Source organism: Gekko japonicus, unplaced genomic scaffold, assembly GCF_001447785.1.
Source record: "Gekko japonicus isolate JY-2015 unplaced genomic scaffold, Gekko_japonicus_V1.1 scaffold1716, whole genome shotgun sequence".
Classification (NCBI taxonomy): Eukaryota; Metazoa; Chordata; class Lepidosauria; order Squamata; family Gekkonidae; genus Gekko; species Gekko japonicus.
Window position 1 is genome coordinate 389,164 of NW_015165868.1, and position 14,660 is coordinate 403,823.

The following is a 14,660-nucleotide window of genomic DNA, read 5'->3' on the forward strand; positions in this document are numbered from 1 at the left end:
GGGTTTTTTCCTGTGGGCTTTTTTCCTAGAACCGACAAAAATGTCTAGAAAAACTTTCTAAATGAGGCAAGCAAGAGGACTATTGTGTTTGGAGAGAGGGCTTGTCTTGGAGTTAGCAGACACATTATGCCCCCCTCTTGTATTTTTGGGGTTATCAGAGACATCCCCTTTCCATGTCCTACATGGTGCAGACACCATCACAGCAGATGACTGTAGGAGAACTGTAACTCTCTGAGAAGTAAATTCTTATGTGCTCTGTATACACACAGCATGGGCTAGTGTTGCACTTACTTGACATGCTATAGAAAGGAAAACAGATGGAAGCCAATTACTAAATGGCTCATGCTGAGCATGTGTAACTGTCTTAGATGTAGTGAGGTCACTGATTCACCTAGCTTATTACTGTCTCAGGGAACAGCTGTCCAGATTCTGAGGCAGAGGCTGAACCCAATTCTGCTCCCTGAGATCATGGAGACACCAAGTTTTGAATATGGGGCTTCATACAAGCAAAGTGCTGAGCTATACAGGTCCTCCTCATAGCACAGCATTTGATAGGACTGCTAGTTATATCACCACCATCACCATCACTTGAGGACAAGAAGCCCCTCCCCTTCAGACTCAATACACCAGCACTGAGGGAGATGCATCGTGTGCAATAGCTTTACTGGTCTGACCTTCTGTGTGCAATAGTCAGCTGTTTCGAATGAAACAACAGCAAATAAATGAGCAAGCCTCTTGCAATTAAAACGTATTGAAAGGTTTTCTAGAGGCAGCATGCACACGGAAGGTACTCCCATCAATCAAGAAGCTCGATAAAGTTGTGGCCATTATAGCCTAGTTAAACATTCCATGATTAAGTTCTTCATTTATTAGAGCCAAAGTTATAAAACAATCAGACTTCTGAAAGGTCTAGTGTTGACAGAACAGCAAAACGTCCATAAAATAGCAATCCATGTTCAAAAAAGCTATTAACGACGCCGATAAAACTGCTAGGCTGAAGCCAGTGCCAGTATAAATGTAGATGCTGTGTGCTTTTCTCAAGGATTTGCATAAATCAACAACTGGATCCATCCCTTTTTAAAAAAAAAAACCCTACTGTTTTATCGAGAAATCATGTTACCTACAACATACTCTGTTACTTCTCACTGCAGTGGAGCGCTAGTAACCTGTGGTTGTGGAAACCACAAATGCAGTTACAGGCATAGAGGAAGTTAAAACAGACAGTGGCAGGCCGCTGCATATTTTAATGATACCTCAAGCACAGTGGTACATGATGAGGCTGATTCAAATGCAAGCCCCGCCCCCCATGCGGAGACGGCTAAAAACTGCTTTCGCACAGCAACCAATATAGGCAAGGTCTGTAAGGTACGTTCTGAAAATATTTCACTCAATAGACACCTCCAGGGGCCGTGTGAGTTTTCTTGCCAGCATCCATGATGACCAAGAAGACAGGGAGCTAGCATGGAGACGCTCCATGCTAGTGGTGGTACACGTGTGGTGATGAGCAGTATTTATCTCTTACAGCTCTGTACAGGGAGATCCAGTTCTTACTGGACGAGGGACAGGCATGTGGAAGAGGGTTAATCGAGAGCAATGGATGACTCTTGACTACCTACATCAAGATCAATAGATAAAGTCAGGGCTCTAGTCGGGGGGGAGCTCTCAGGTACGGAGCTCCGGAAGAGAACCTCTAGGGGGCGGGGCGGTCACGTGGTGAAGCCCCGCCCCCTTCTTTACCCCGCCCTCTGCTTCGATCCTCATTCCGTTTGGGAATGAGGATGAAGCAGGCGGGTAAGTAGCCGGGCCCTCTGACACACTTCCGGTGATGTCAGGGGGTGTGGCCTTCTGTCACTTCCAGTGATGTCAGGGGGCGTGGCATATGCAAATAAGTTATGCTAATGAGTTATGCTAATGAGCTCCGGCAGCTCTTTTTCTACAACAAGACCCCTGGATAAAGTATCACATGAGCAGGCAGCTGGAAGACAGAGCTCTTCCACCGGGATTCTGGTTGCGGCGGCGGACGTCCCCTCCCTCTGGCTGGCCCCACATCAGTGGCCTGGATTCTTAATTCCATCTTAATCGCTAAGACATCGGATCAGGATTTACATGGTATTTTAGGATTTTGTGCTATTTTGTATTGCCGTTTTTAAGTGGTTTTAATTGTATTATATGTTGTATTTATATTATTGGAACCCGCCCTGAGCCTGCTTGCGGGGAGGGCGAGATATGTCTAAATAGATAGAACAAAATAAATTTATACGGTACAGCATTACAGCCAGCATCCCACTCTGAGAAGAGAATGCAAGAGCTCTACCCATGTAGGATCGGATCCTGCAGTCCCATTCTGCTAGAGGAGGCACAAGATGCTTTTCCCAAGTGTTTTGCAGCAAGACAAGTCCCCTTTGCCTAGCAGGCAGTAGTCCTGCTAGCAGAACGGGTCCCTCGGATCCATCCCATAGTGCCACAATTTCCATCCGCATTCCTTTATCTGGAGAATCCTTTGCATCTCTCTAAAATTACTCTGCCCAAAGTCAATTAAAGAAACATGGTTTTGGAAGGGCAATTCCCAAGACATGTGAAAATAAGCTATTTGAAATGTCAGTTTCTTCTATACCCTGCTCAGCCCAATTTTTGCACTGGTCACACTCAAAATCCCTTTAGCTACATGTTCCAAACATCTTCAAAAAAAACACCCCACAACTTTGAAGCCAACAGGATATATACTATCAAACACTTCCCCTTTTAACTGTACAAGTAGCTTAATGAGACCTGTGTTTCAGTTCAACAGCAGAAAGCTCCACAATGGTCTCCGTTTTTAAAAATATGTATACTTTTGCTGTAATCATCTATTACATTTTCCACAAGCATTTCAAAGCAAGTCTCCGTTACTCTGAGCTAAAGATCAATAGGGTTCAGTACATCAAAGCATCACAAAGAAAAACTGTTAATTATTCATTGTTTCCTATGTATTTTAAATAACACAGAATACTAATTACCGATTTTTTAAACAAGCAAAATTTTATTTTTAAAGATTTCAGCACAGGGCAGGGACGTAGGCTTATCATTGTCCACATGGGCCTAGTATAGACATGGTGGTTAACTGTGGTGGTGTATTGATAGGACTGCGGTTGTGCCCCAGTGGTAGAGCATCTGCTTGGCATGCACAAGGTCCCAGGTTCAATCCCTGGCATCTCCATTTAAAAGGATGAGGGAGCAGGTAATGTGAAAGACCTGAGAACCTGGAGAGATGATGCCAGTCAAAGATACTTAACTTGACAGAGCAGTGGTGTATGCTGAGATAGGGCAGCTTCATATGTTTCATTCGGAGGGAATATATTTGTCGCGCCCACCCTTAGTCCTAGGGGTAGCGCCCCCTGTGGCCGTGTTGCTGCCATCCGAGCCGGGCCCCTGGGGGGGGATGGGTAGTCTAGGCGGTGGTCGGGTCTAAAAGGGGGGGAGTGAGGGGCCTCAGACAGGCAGGGGACGGGGTTCAGCTCACCCCGTGAGTCCCTCTGCCAGCATGCTGTGACCTTGCCCGTTTCTCTCTCTCTCTGTGTCTTTCTCCCCCTCTCTCTTCCTTCTTATTCTCCTCTGCCCCAGCGTGCTCCTCCTCCCCGGCCCCTTCTCCGCGCCACCTTTTATATCCCTCTCCCCGCTCCCTGGGACCGCCCTTCCACCCCCCTGGCTCGGGTATGCCCCTCTTTATTTAGGGAGATGCCATCAGGGCGTTTCCCTGCTGGCTGTTGTGATGTCGGCAGCGGCCTCGGCAATCCCTGTGCTGTGCCGCCAGCTCCGCATTGCCGCTCCAGCCGCTCCGCGTCAGTTCCCGGTTCCAGCTCCACTCCCTCGTCCTCCTCCGCGGCGACGGCTGCGGGGGCTCCGGTCCTGCTTGCGGGCCCGGCCGGCGTGCTGCTTGTCTGGTGGGGCTGCCTCCTCTGTCTCCCCCGCCGGGTGGTCTGTTCCTCTCCTCCCCGGTAAAGTGTGCCCCAGGGGGCTTGCGGGGCTGGGCGGGGGTCCTGGGGGCTGGCCGTCTTGACCCGCGACCCCCGGAGCAGGACAATATCTTCATGCAAGTCTACAGGACCTAAGCTTTATTCCACACCTTCCTCCCTCTTACCAAAACTTCTATAAAATATGCACCCCCCGCAGAACCTTCTGCACGCCAGGCAGATGTTCTACCACTGAGCCACTGCTCCCCCTTAAGGACCTTTTTTGTATTTTTTAATATGTACATGTTAAGCGCACACACACTTGGAAGTCATGGCGACCTCTGGGGACTGACCCCTACTAGGAGCCTGGAGGATATTCAGAGAGGTGGCTGAATAAAGCCTGCCCCTGCAGCCCGACTGCTGGTATTCCAAGGAGGACTCCCATCCAAGTACTTGCCAGAGTGGACCCTGCTTAGCTTCCAAGAGCTGATGAGATCGGGCTTTGAAGAGAGCCAGTTTGGTGTAGTGGTTAAGTGCGCGGACTCTAATCTGGGAGAACCGGGTTTGATTCCCCACTCCTCCACTTGCACCTGCTGGATGACCTTGGGCAAGCTGTAGTTCTGACAAGAGCTGTTCTTGAAGAAGAGCAGTTTCTGTCAGAGCTCTCTCAGGCCCACCTACCTCACAGGGTGTCTGTTGTGGGGAAGGGAAGGGAAAGGAGTTTGTAAGCCGCTCTGAGACACCTTTGGGTAGTGAAGGGCGAGGTATAAATCCAATCTCTTCTTCTTCTTCTTGCCTGGGCCATCCAGGCCAGGGCCCTTAATCACCTTTTAATAACCTTGGCCTATAATTATATTCACAACTGAACACATGAAGCTGCCTTATTCTGAATCAGACTCTTGGTCGATCAAGTTTAGTGGCTCAAGTGGTTAAGACGCTGAACTGCAGGCTGTGGAAGGTCAGTAGTTCAGCAGTTCAAGACCCGGGTGCTGCAAGACGGGGTGAGCTCCCGTCTCTCGTTCCAGCTCCTGCCAACCTAGCAGTTCGAAAGCAAGAAATTGCAAGTAGATAAATAGGTACCGCTTTGGTGGGAAGGTAACAGCGTTCCGTGCACCTTGGTGTTTAGTCATGCCGGCCACATGACCACGGAAACGTCTTCGGACAGTGCTGGCTCTTCGGCTTTGAAACGGAGATGAGCACCGCAACCCTAAAGTCGGATTCAACTGGCTTTCGAGCAAGGGAACCTTTACCTTTACTCAGAATGGCAGAGGTTCTTCAGGGTGTTAGGTAGTGGTCTTTCACATCACTTGCCATTACCTGAGCCTTTTATCTGGAGAAGATGTCAGGGATTGAACCTGGGACCTTCTGCATGCCAAGCAGATACTCTACCAGTGACCCACAGCCCTTTCCCTCTTATTTCTGGAAAGTAAGCTTCAATGAAGTCCACAGAAGTACTTCCAAGTAACCATCAATAGAACTGGACTAACATTCAGATAGGAGGCTGATCTCAGTAAATGTTCAGGCTCAAGTATGCTGCTAAGCTTCTAATGGATTCTAGGCGTCTCACGTGTATTATCTTTCATGACTTGTAAAGCACTTTATGAACAAGAGAATTTTTGTACCACTCTAAAATTTCCTGAGAAGGATCCAATTTTGAAACGTTGTTATATAATCCGGAGATGACGCTGATGATGTACCTTTGCACTAGGATTTTCTTATGATTTGTAGGAATTGATTTATTGTGTTGCAGTGCTTCAGTCTGTAATACATACTAAGTATTTTCTTTGCACATCTTGTTGACTGCTTGATTTGTGGGTCAGACACTCACGACTGTTTTCTTTATACTTGTTCTCTAACTGTGTAGTAACCTTTAGTGAAAGATCTTGAACTGGGATGGCATTTTTTCAGGTCCTTTTTCTCATCTTCTGATTAAGGAAAATCAACTAGAAAAATATACCCAACTAAAGATACAGGAGGCCGCATGTATGCAGAACCAATTCTATGAATGTGGGAAAGTGTGCATCACATCTGTGGCTCACCTTATGCTAAAGCAAGATTAATGTTACACATTATCCCTCTAATGGTGTGCGATTCAGCTACAGAATAACATTTTATTTCTACTTTAATACCTAAGATTAGTGCAACGAAAATAGCAGCAGACAGGTAGTTTCTGGTTTCAAGTTCCTTCTTGCATACTGTGGTTGGCTAGCTTTACCACTCCTTATCAGTCGAAGAAGGTCGCTTTGATATCAACAATGCCCTCTCAAAGAATTTCCTCATAGTGAAAGCTCACCCCTTTACTGAGCTTTTTAATGTTCTAGAGCTGCCGTCCTAGGCATACTCATTTGGGGGTAAGCTACAGCAAATTCAACTACAGAATTACTTCTGAGTAAACAGGTAAACAAGTGGGCTGTTCATCTGGCAAGCTTTGATCGGGAACACTGATCAAAAGACAAGACTGGTCACCTGCTGGTACAACAAGCAATACTTCTGAGACTCGTACCAATGCATGAGAGGTTTTTCCACAGAAGCATCGGATGTGATGAGAAAGTGTGCTTAGATCCAGCCCATCATCTTGCGGTGGGAAAGGCCAGGAGTTTTGTAGGGGGAAGCTGGAACTCAGCAAAAAAGAAGAAGAAGATGGAGGAGGAGGAGGAGATTGGATTTATACCCCACCCTTCACGACCCGAAGGAGTCTCAGAGCGGCTTACAATATCCTTTCCCTTCCCCTCCCCACAACAGACACCCTGTGAGGTAGGTGGGGCTGAGAGATCTCTATATTGGGTGAAAAAGTTATTACATGAAAAAACTATACTGGATGGAAATGTTATCATATGAGTTTAATAAGAAAATTGTTTTAAAATTTGTTTAATTGGGGGGTGGGTCTATGGCTCAGTGGTAGAGCATTGGTTCTGCGTGCAGCAGGATCTGGGTTCAGTCTCTGACGTCTCCTGGTAAAATGAGACGGCTGCCAGAGTGCCACAGACAATACTTAACCTTGACCTCTCGGCAACCGTGTAACATGCCAACACCCTGAAAGGGCAGTCTGTCCATAGTCAGCTAGTGGGTCTGCAAGCCCTGGCATCCTGCCAGTATTTCTGGCAACAGAGATGCTTGCATGGCCACAAGCCTGAGCTTTCCCAGCAAGCTCACGATCAGCGTGCCTGGGACCAGTGTTCCCTCTAAGCTGAGCTAGTGTGAGCTAGCTCACAGTTTTTTAGACTCCGGCTCACAGATTTTTGTCTTAGCTCAGGAAGGGATGGCTCCAAAGCAAACTAATTTATGCAGCAGCCAAATTGCTCGCTCACAACTTTAATGCCAATAGCTCACAAGGTAGAATTTTTGCTCACAAGACCCCACAGCTTAGAGGGAACATTGCCTGGGACCCAAGAAGAGTTTTAGGAAACAGACAGTTGGCCACACACACGGATTTGCCCACTAAAGGTTATAGAGCAGCAGACCCCGCCAATCAAGGATTCCCTCTTCAGACACTAAAGGAAATGTCGATGTAATCCAGGTCCACCGAAGCAATGTGGGAGACCTCTCCTCATCCCAAGAGAGATGGTTCCCAACAGCCCTCTGATGTGGTTCATCCTGCTGGGTTTCAGTCCTGCTTCCCACCTCACCCCACTTCCTAAAGCCGGCACCTGTTCCTTGCTGCCTTCTTGCTTCCTGTTCTTGCTTCCTTTCTGGCCTTCTTGGGCCTAGCCATGAGTTCTGTGGGGCTTATTTCCCAGGAAATGTCCTACATAGATTTATCCCAGCCTAAAACTATTCATTTTTCAGTGATTTTAGAATGGAGAAACTCTGCACAGAACTTCACAGCTAGTTAGGCAATTATCATCACAGCAGGTATCCAACGCACAGCAGCAATGCTGATATTTTGCATTAAGGTAATTTTAACTTCTCTGTTTACCTTGTTTCTATCAATCACACTTTTATTAATTTAGTTAGAGAATTCGTGTGCAGCCTCTTTGCAGACCTGCTTGAGGCAGCTTACAATGAAAACCATAAAAATAACATAAATCATCAATACAAAAAGCAAGACATTAAAAGAAAAAAAGCCAGGGACATAAAAACAGCCCAAATTCCCATTGAGAAGCCTTAAAATATCCATAAAACCGGCTAGAAGAGACCATAAAATATTTTAAAAGGATGGAACCCCTCACCTAAAAAGACAGACGAAAAGAAAAGTTTTGGCCTGGCACCTAAAAGACTGTAACCTGTTCACAAGTTACAGTGAATGTATGCACAACCAGCGCACAGGGTACACTTGATTTTTCCTTATATGTACATTTCTCATGTTACATTCAATGCATGCACCACTGAACAAGTAACTGAAACCCCAAAGGAATTGGTGCCCAATTTTGTTTATAAAGTGGACGTGCATTGGGTTTTTCTTACAATCAGGCATACACACGTACACCAAGGTTGTACACAAGTTCACTGTAACATGTGAACAGGGCTAGTAGGTAGGAGACAAGTTAGCCTTGAAGGAGAAGGCATTCCAAAGGGGAGGTGCCACCACTGAAAATACCCAGTCTGTAGCCACCACCTGCCTCCCCTCTGTAAGTGTGAGCGCAAACAGCAGGGCTCGGGAAGCAGATCTTGACAACTCCGTTAATTATCTAAGTGGGCCAAGAATGCATAAGGAGGAGTTGCAAGGGAAGATAGGTCATTGTTGTGATTCCCACGCTGCAGACTGTAAGAGGGGAATGAAGCTGAGCGATGGGGGTGTTCCCGACACTCTCACAACCCAGTGCGAGACACTGCTGTGCGTAGAGATGTAAAATTTCTGGAAATTTTGAAGCTCGGAAAAAAAACCGGGTTTTTTTCCGGGTTTTTTTGGGGGGGAATGGAAATTTTCGAAAAAATTGAAAAAATGCTACATTAGCAATTTTTTTTTTGTCTTTTCTAGATTGAAAGTCATTCTGTTACTTTAGGAACATAAAATATGACTATGGACATTTTTACTTGGCATGAAATTATCACAACTAGCATATTAAAAATATAGTGTATCCAAACAATTATTTCAAACAGAATACCCACCCACATGCAAAAACAAAACTGAAACTTTTTTATTTTCTTCTGACAATCGCACCTCTTAAAGGAAGAAATGCATCTTGTTCTTGCATTGGAGGGTTCAGTTTGTAACCTAGGACTTGCTTGTCCTCAGTGCACAGAAATTAGATCAATCTGATACCATATATATATATTTTAGAAATGATTTGGAAAATATTTGAACACCTTGTCTTAAAATATTTTATTCATCATGTTAAAATAAAACGTTCCATAATCATTTTTTTCCCCTTTTTTCAATTTTTCCAAATTTTCGGAAAAAAACAAAAAGGTTTCAGTTTTTTTCCGGGCTTTCACATCTCTAGCTGTGCGCCTCTGAAGTGCCGTCAAGTCGCAGCTGACTCATGGTGACCCTGCAGGGTTTTCAAGGCAAGGGACACTCAAATGTGGCTTACCACTGCCTGCCTCCGTGTAACCATCCGGGACCTCCTTAGTGGCCTCCCAGTTTGGTGCAGTGGTTAAGTGTGCGGACTCTAATCTGGGAGAACCAGGTTTGATTCCCCACTCCTCCACTTGCACCTGGCTGGACGGCCTTGGGCAAGCCATAGCTCTGATAAGAGCTGTTCTTGAAAAAAGAGCAGTTTCTGTCAGAGCTCTCTCAGCCCCACCTACCTCACAGGGTGTCTGCTGTGGGGAGGGGAAGGGAAAGGAGATTGTAAGCCGCTCTGAGACACCTTCGGGTAGTGAACGGTGGGGTATAAATCCAATCTCCTTCTCCTCCCAGCCAAAGTCCTAACCAGGGCTGAGCCTGCCTAGCTTCCGAGATCCAATGGGAATTCACTAAGGTGAAATGGGCTTACTCCTAAGCTACAGAGCACGGGGATGCAAACCGAGCCTCGCCCATTACATTGCTTCTCAGACACAGCTGGGGGGGGGGCGCTTTGCAACAAGGCTAAGTTTTACTGTTTTCTTAATCACACTGAAAATCCTGCCGCAGCCCTGCTCTCAATTTTGCCCTGTTATCGGAAACGCAATAAACGGGTGCTGGAAAGAGGCTTTTGGCTCTGCTCTGAAATATTGCAAGGATCTCGAAGGCGAGCATTCCGACCCGGCATTGATTTTCCCATGGAAAGAGGAAATAGCTGCGAGCCTCTCATGACTTATATTTATCCGAAGGCTCTGAGCTCAACGTTGCTTATTCAAATCATACAAACCTCTAGCAGGGAAAGGGGGGGGGGGAGAAACCAAGAAAGAAAGAAAGAAACCCGCTGTTGATGATAAAAGGTTACAAGCTCTCTTCTCTTGTAATTAAACGGGCACACTTTGTTGGTGACCTTTCGGAAACACATCCCCCCCTTAAATTTTAAATGCAGCATTGATTCACTGCAGTTTATTACAAACTCAAGGATCTCGAGACGCTCTGGGAGGCTTTTATTTCCCCCCACAAAAATCCTTCCCTGCCCGTTCAGTCCATAAAGTGACCTCCGATATAAGATATGCAACATTTGCCTAGAATGAGCGCAGCTGCGATATCGTGTCACAGAGGGCATCATTCTCTGGCCTGGTTCTCAGCGAGGTGGCAAACCTGCAAACCGTTCCAGGCTGTGGGCAGGGGCCTTCCCACGACCAACTGCTTCTCCATACGGAACATTCTCTTCATGCCGAAAACTAAATATTAAGGAGTGTCAGACCCCACAGCTGGCAATCAAGTACACGCTTGTAGAAAGGTTTTACTTTATTGAAGCCATGACGTACTGGAACATAGACGCTGTTCAGAATAACAAAATGGGCTGTGCAAGGTATAATAAAGCAAGTTCATAATTCTAGTGGCCAATAGATAAGATTCCCGCGCGAGCGGCTGGAGTGCCTTGCTCGCGCCAAAACCCTGAGAACCAACGTTCCCTTAAAGATGAACAATTCTAATATTCCCACACTACTGCTCATAAAGGCTAAGCAAAGCGGCTTGCTCTTCCCCACCTGTGGCCTTGGTCCAATAGCATTACTTCAAAGCAAGACTAGCGTACATAGAAAGGAATGCATATGTACTGGAAGATGAGCGCATGAGAGTCTGGTTAGACATGTGCATGAGAGGTCGGCTGGAGGGGGGTTTTAAGGTAACCACCACATAAAGTAATAACCCTTATTAACCTTTGGCAGCTTGCTGACAAGGAGAAAGGTTCTTGCCAAGTTTTCTCCCCCGCATGCTAATTTCCCATGATTGGTGATTTGGAGTGCAGGGGCTGTAGGGAGGATATTCATGTGTGCTGAGTTCCCACTTGCAGGGTGAAATGATGTAATGCAGATTCACCTCAGTGATCACAGTTTCCCAGATTCCCAACAACCCCCTGAAAATTAGCCAGTGCTGCTCCACAGGGAACAGACAGAAAGAACATCAAAGCCGGAGTCAACTGAGCAAAAATAAGCCAATGGGGAGATTGGGCAACGCTTTTCTTACCTCTGCTCCACAGATGATGGATGTGACCTCTGTCCAAAGGCTGGTTGAGAATCAGAAGACAAACCTTCACATTTTCTGTAAGAGAGATGGTGTCAATAGTTAATTTTCTCCCATCAGTACTTTCTGGCCCTAGGGCAGGCACAACCCTAGTTCTGTGCGGATGACTACATGTGGGGGTAACCAACTTGCGGAAGGAGGATCATGTCCACTGGTTCCACCCACATTTCCAGGTGTTGATCAGCTCTAGCATGTGGAACCTACATTGTTTTATATGCGGACAATTTCTGAAAAATGCAGGATACAGATCAGTTAAAGAGGGGCAGGACCTGTGGATATGATTCTGCTCGCATTCCCCTTTCACTGGTTGATTATTAACGCTGAGATTCCACCTTTCTTCCGTTGCTGAACTCAAGGTAGCACGGGGGTCCCCAATGTTGTTGAACCTGTGGGCATTTTTCAAATGTTGAGGACAGGTTAAGGGGGCCACAACAAAATGGCTGCCAAAGTGGTAGGACAAATCATAACATGGATGTCCAAAGGGCTGGATCCAACCACAGAACACCGAGAGGTCCCACAATACGTCAGAAAGTTCCAAGCCAAGCATCCTTCTACGATGGAAGGAGCTTTTCCAAATGGGTGCTCCCTGCTGACATAAAGGAGATCTTCTGAAATACCTCCTACTCTAAATTAATTTAATTTAATTTATTTCTACAGTCCTTAGACCAGTCATACAAAAAGAAGTACACCTTTACAATATTCCAAGATTGTAAAATACATTAGTGACACATTAAAAGAAAATTAAAATTTAATCTAATATCAAACAACTATATCTGCGGTGGCTCAAGTGGTTAAGACGCTGAACTGCAGGCTGTGGAAGGTCAGTAGTTCAGCAGTTCGAGACCCGGGTGCCGCAGGACGGAGTGAGCTCCCGTCTCTAGTTCCAGCTCCTGCCAACCTAGCAGTTCGAAAGCAAGAAGTTGCAAGTAGATCAATAGGTACCACTTCAGTGGGAAGGTAACAGCGTTCCGTGCGCCTTGGTGTTTAGTCATGCCGGCCACATGACCACGGAAATGTCTTCGGACAGCTCTGGCTCTTCGAATTTGAAACAGAGATGAGCACCGCAACCCTAGAGTCGCTCGACTGGCTTTCAAGCAAGGGAACCTTTACCTATATCTAACTAGCTACCTTAGAGTTTCCGTGATCTGAGTATCACCATACCGAAACTGGCTACTTGGTGGGTCATTTTGGGGTTTCTATCAGATAGAAGAAACTCGAGTCTAGCTTTTTCGGAAAGACCCGGAATTTGTTCAGTCAGCGGAGTGATTTAATTACACACCACCTTATAATACGGACATCTAAATAAATATTTAAAATAAATAAAGGGGAGCAAAGTCAGGACCTGCTGTTTGCTTGGAGAAGAGACGCTTTGGGGGAGAAACAAGAGAGGCCAGGAGACACACTGGTATGGGACACGGCACCCACTGTATTGGGGGATCACCGAAGCACTGTGTATAAGGTTTCCATGAGGTCCCTTACCCAGACTGTGGCCAGGCCCACCCACATCTGCTGAACTTCTGCAAAGGTTGCTGGATCAGGTGCCCAATCACCATATCCAGATAATCCCCCCACGTCTTTATGGAACTTTTATTTTTATACATGTTAGGAGAGAACGGCAATTGACGATACGCTGTATTTAATTACCAGAAGGGAAGACAAAACATATTTTAATATAATTTACTAATCTGCTGACATTCAGCCTAAAACTACGACAGGGGCACAATGGGACTTCACTTCATGTAGTACTTTATCAGTGTACACAATCCAAATCACTGTACATAATCCAAAACTAATTAATGAAATATATTAGATTTCCAGATCTCCTCGAACAAGGCTGTTGTGAAGTTACAACACTATTCTTTGGAGGAAGGGAAGGGTATCTACAATATAATCAATAAAATACACTGACACTGCAGGGTACACACATTTACTAATGAGTAAGCCCCACTGAACACAATGGGACACCCGTGAGTAACAGGGTTGCCAGCTGAGTGATGGCAACAGGTGGGAGCGTTGGGAGGGGGGCAGAGATATTATTATTATTTATTTAATTTATACCCCGCCCTATCCCACGAGTGGGCTCGGAGTGGCTTACAACATAAGCTTCATGAAACAGTAAAAGCAACAAAACCAATAAAACAACAGGTGGCACAATAAACGATAACAAAAAAGAACCCATGCCTCATGTCAGGTGAATAAAAAGCTCCAGTGCCCAAGTAAAGGTAAAGGTAAAGGTTCCCTTGCTCGAAAGCCAGTCAAATCCGACTCTAGGGTTGCGGTGCTCATCTCCGTTTCCAAGCCGAAGAGCCAGCGCTGTCCAAAGACGTTTCCGTGGTCATGTGGCCGGCATGACTAAACACCAAGGCGCACAGAACGCTGTTACCTTCCCACTGAAGTGGTACCTATTTATCTACTTGCAATTTCTTGCTTTCGAACTGCTAGGTTGGCAGGAGCTGGAACTAGAGATGGGAGTTCATTCCATCATGCGGCACACTTGGGTTTGTTTGTTTTTTTGTTACAGTTGAACCTCCAGGTGGAGCCTGGAGACCTTTTAAAATTGCAACTGCTCTCCAGACTACAGGCATCAGTTCCCCTGGAGAAAATGGCTCCTCTGGAAGGTGGACTTGATGGCATTATCTCCGCTGAGGTCCCTCCCCTCCCCTCCCAACCCCCGCCCCCCTTTCCCAGTCTTCCCTTCTAAATCTCCACGAATTTCCCAACCCAGGCCTGGCCACCCCACCCCTTTAGAATGTACAGGAGTGTTACTGGTCAAAAAACAAACAAAGAGAAAACGAAACTAGTTTCATAACTGGAAGAAGGCTTAGACTTGTTTTGTTTTCAAACAGGAGTTCTAATGTTCCCACTTTGAGTCTCAGCTAGAGATTGGGAACACTGAGGCTGGTGACAGTAGAGTTCTCGGTCTTCACTCCAGTGAGGGGGGTTACCAAACGAGACGAACAATGCCTGCTACGACTTTGCTCCGTGTCAGTTAGGTCAATTAGCAGCTAAGGGATGGGGGAACAAGATTCAGTTCCACCTTGAATCGTGGTACATTTGCAGGTTGGTTCCATCCTTGGCCCGAGAGAAACTGCTTGTCCTACAGTGAATTTAAAGCTAGTTTAGTAGTTTTCATTTTCGCCTGCGGAAAGGCATTCCGAGTTTGCTCCTCCAAAATATGATGTGGAGGGAATGAAATATGT

General features: G+C 46.1%; 1 protein-coding gene across 1 annotated transcript in view; it reads right to left on the reverse strand.

The window, feature by feature from the left end:
- TPK1 (thiamin pyrophosphokinase 1) overlaps nucleotides 1-11,478 on the reverse strand; it is a gene marked incomplete at its 5' end in the record, with an annotated part of 382,875 nt that extends 371,397 nt beyond the window's left edge. Inside the window, one exon of the mRNA XM_015411248.1 lies at nucleotides 11,404-11,478. Within this exon, the coding sequence (XP_015266734.1) occupies nucleotides 11,404-11,478 (75 nt within the window). The remainder of the gene's footprint in view (nucleotides 1-11,403) is intronic.
- Between the last annotated feature and the right edge of the window lie 3,182 nt (nucleotides 11,479-14,660).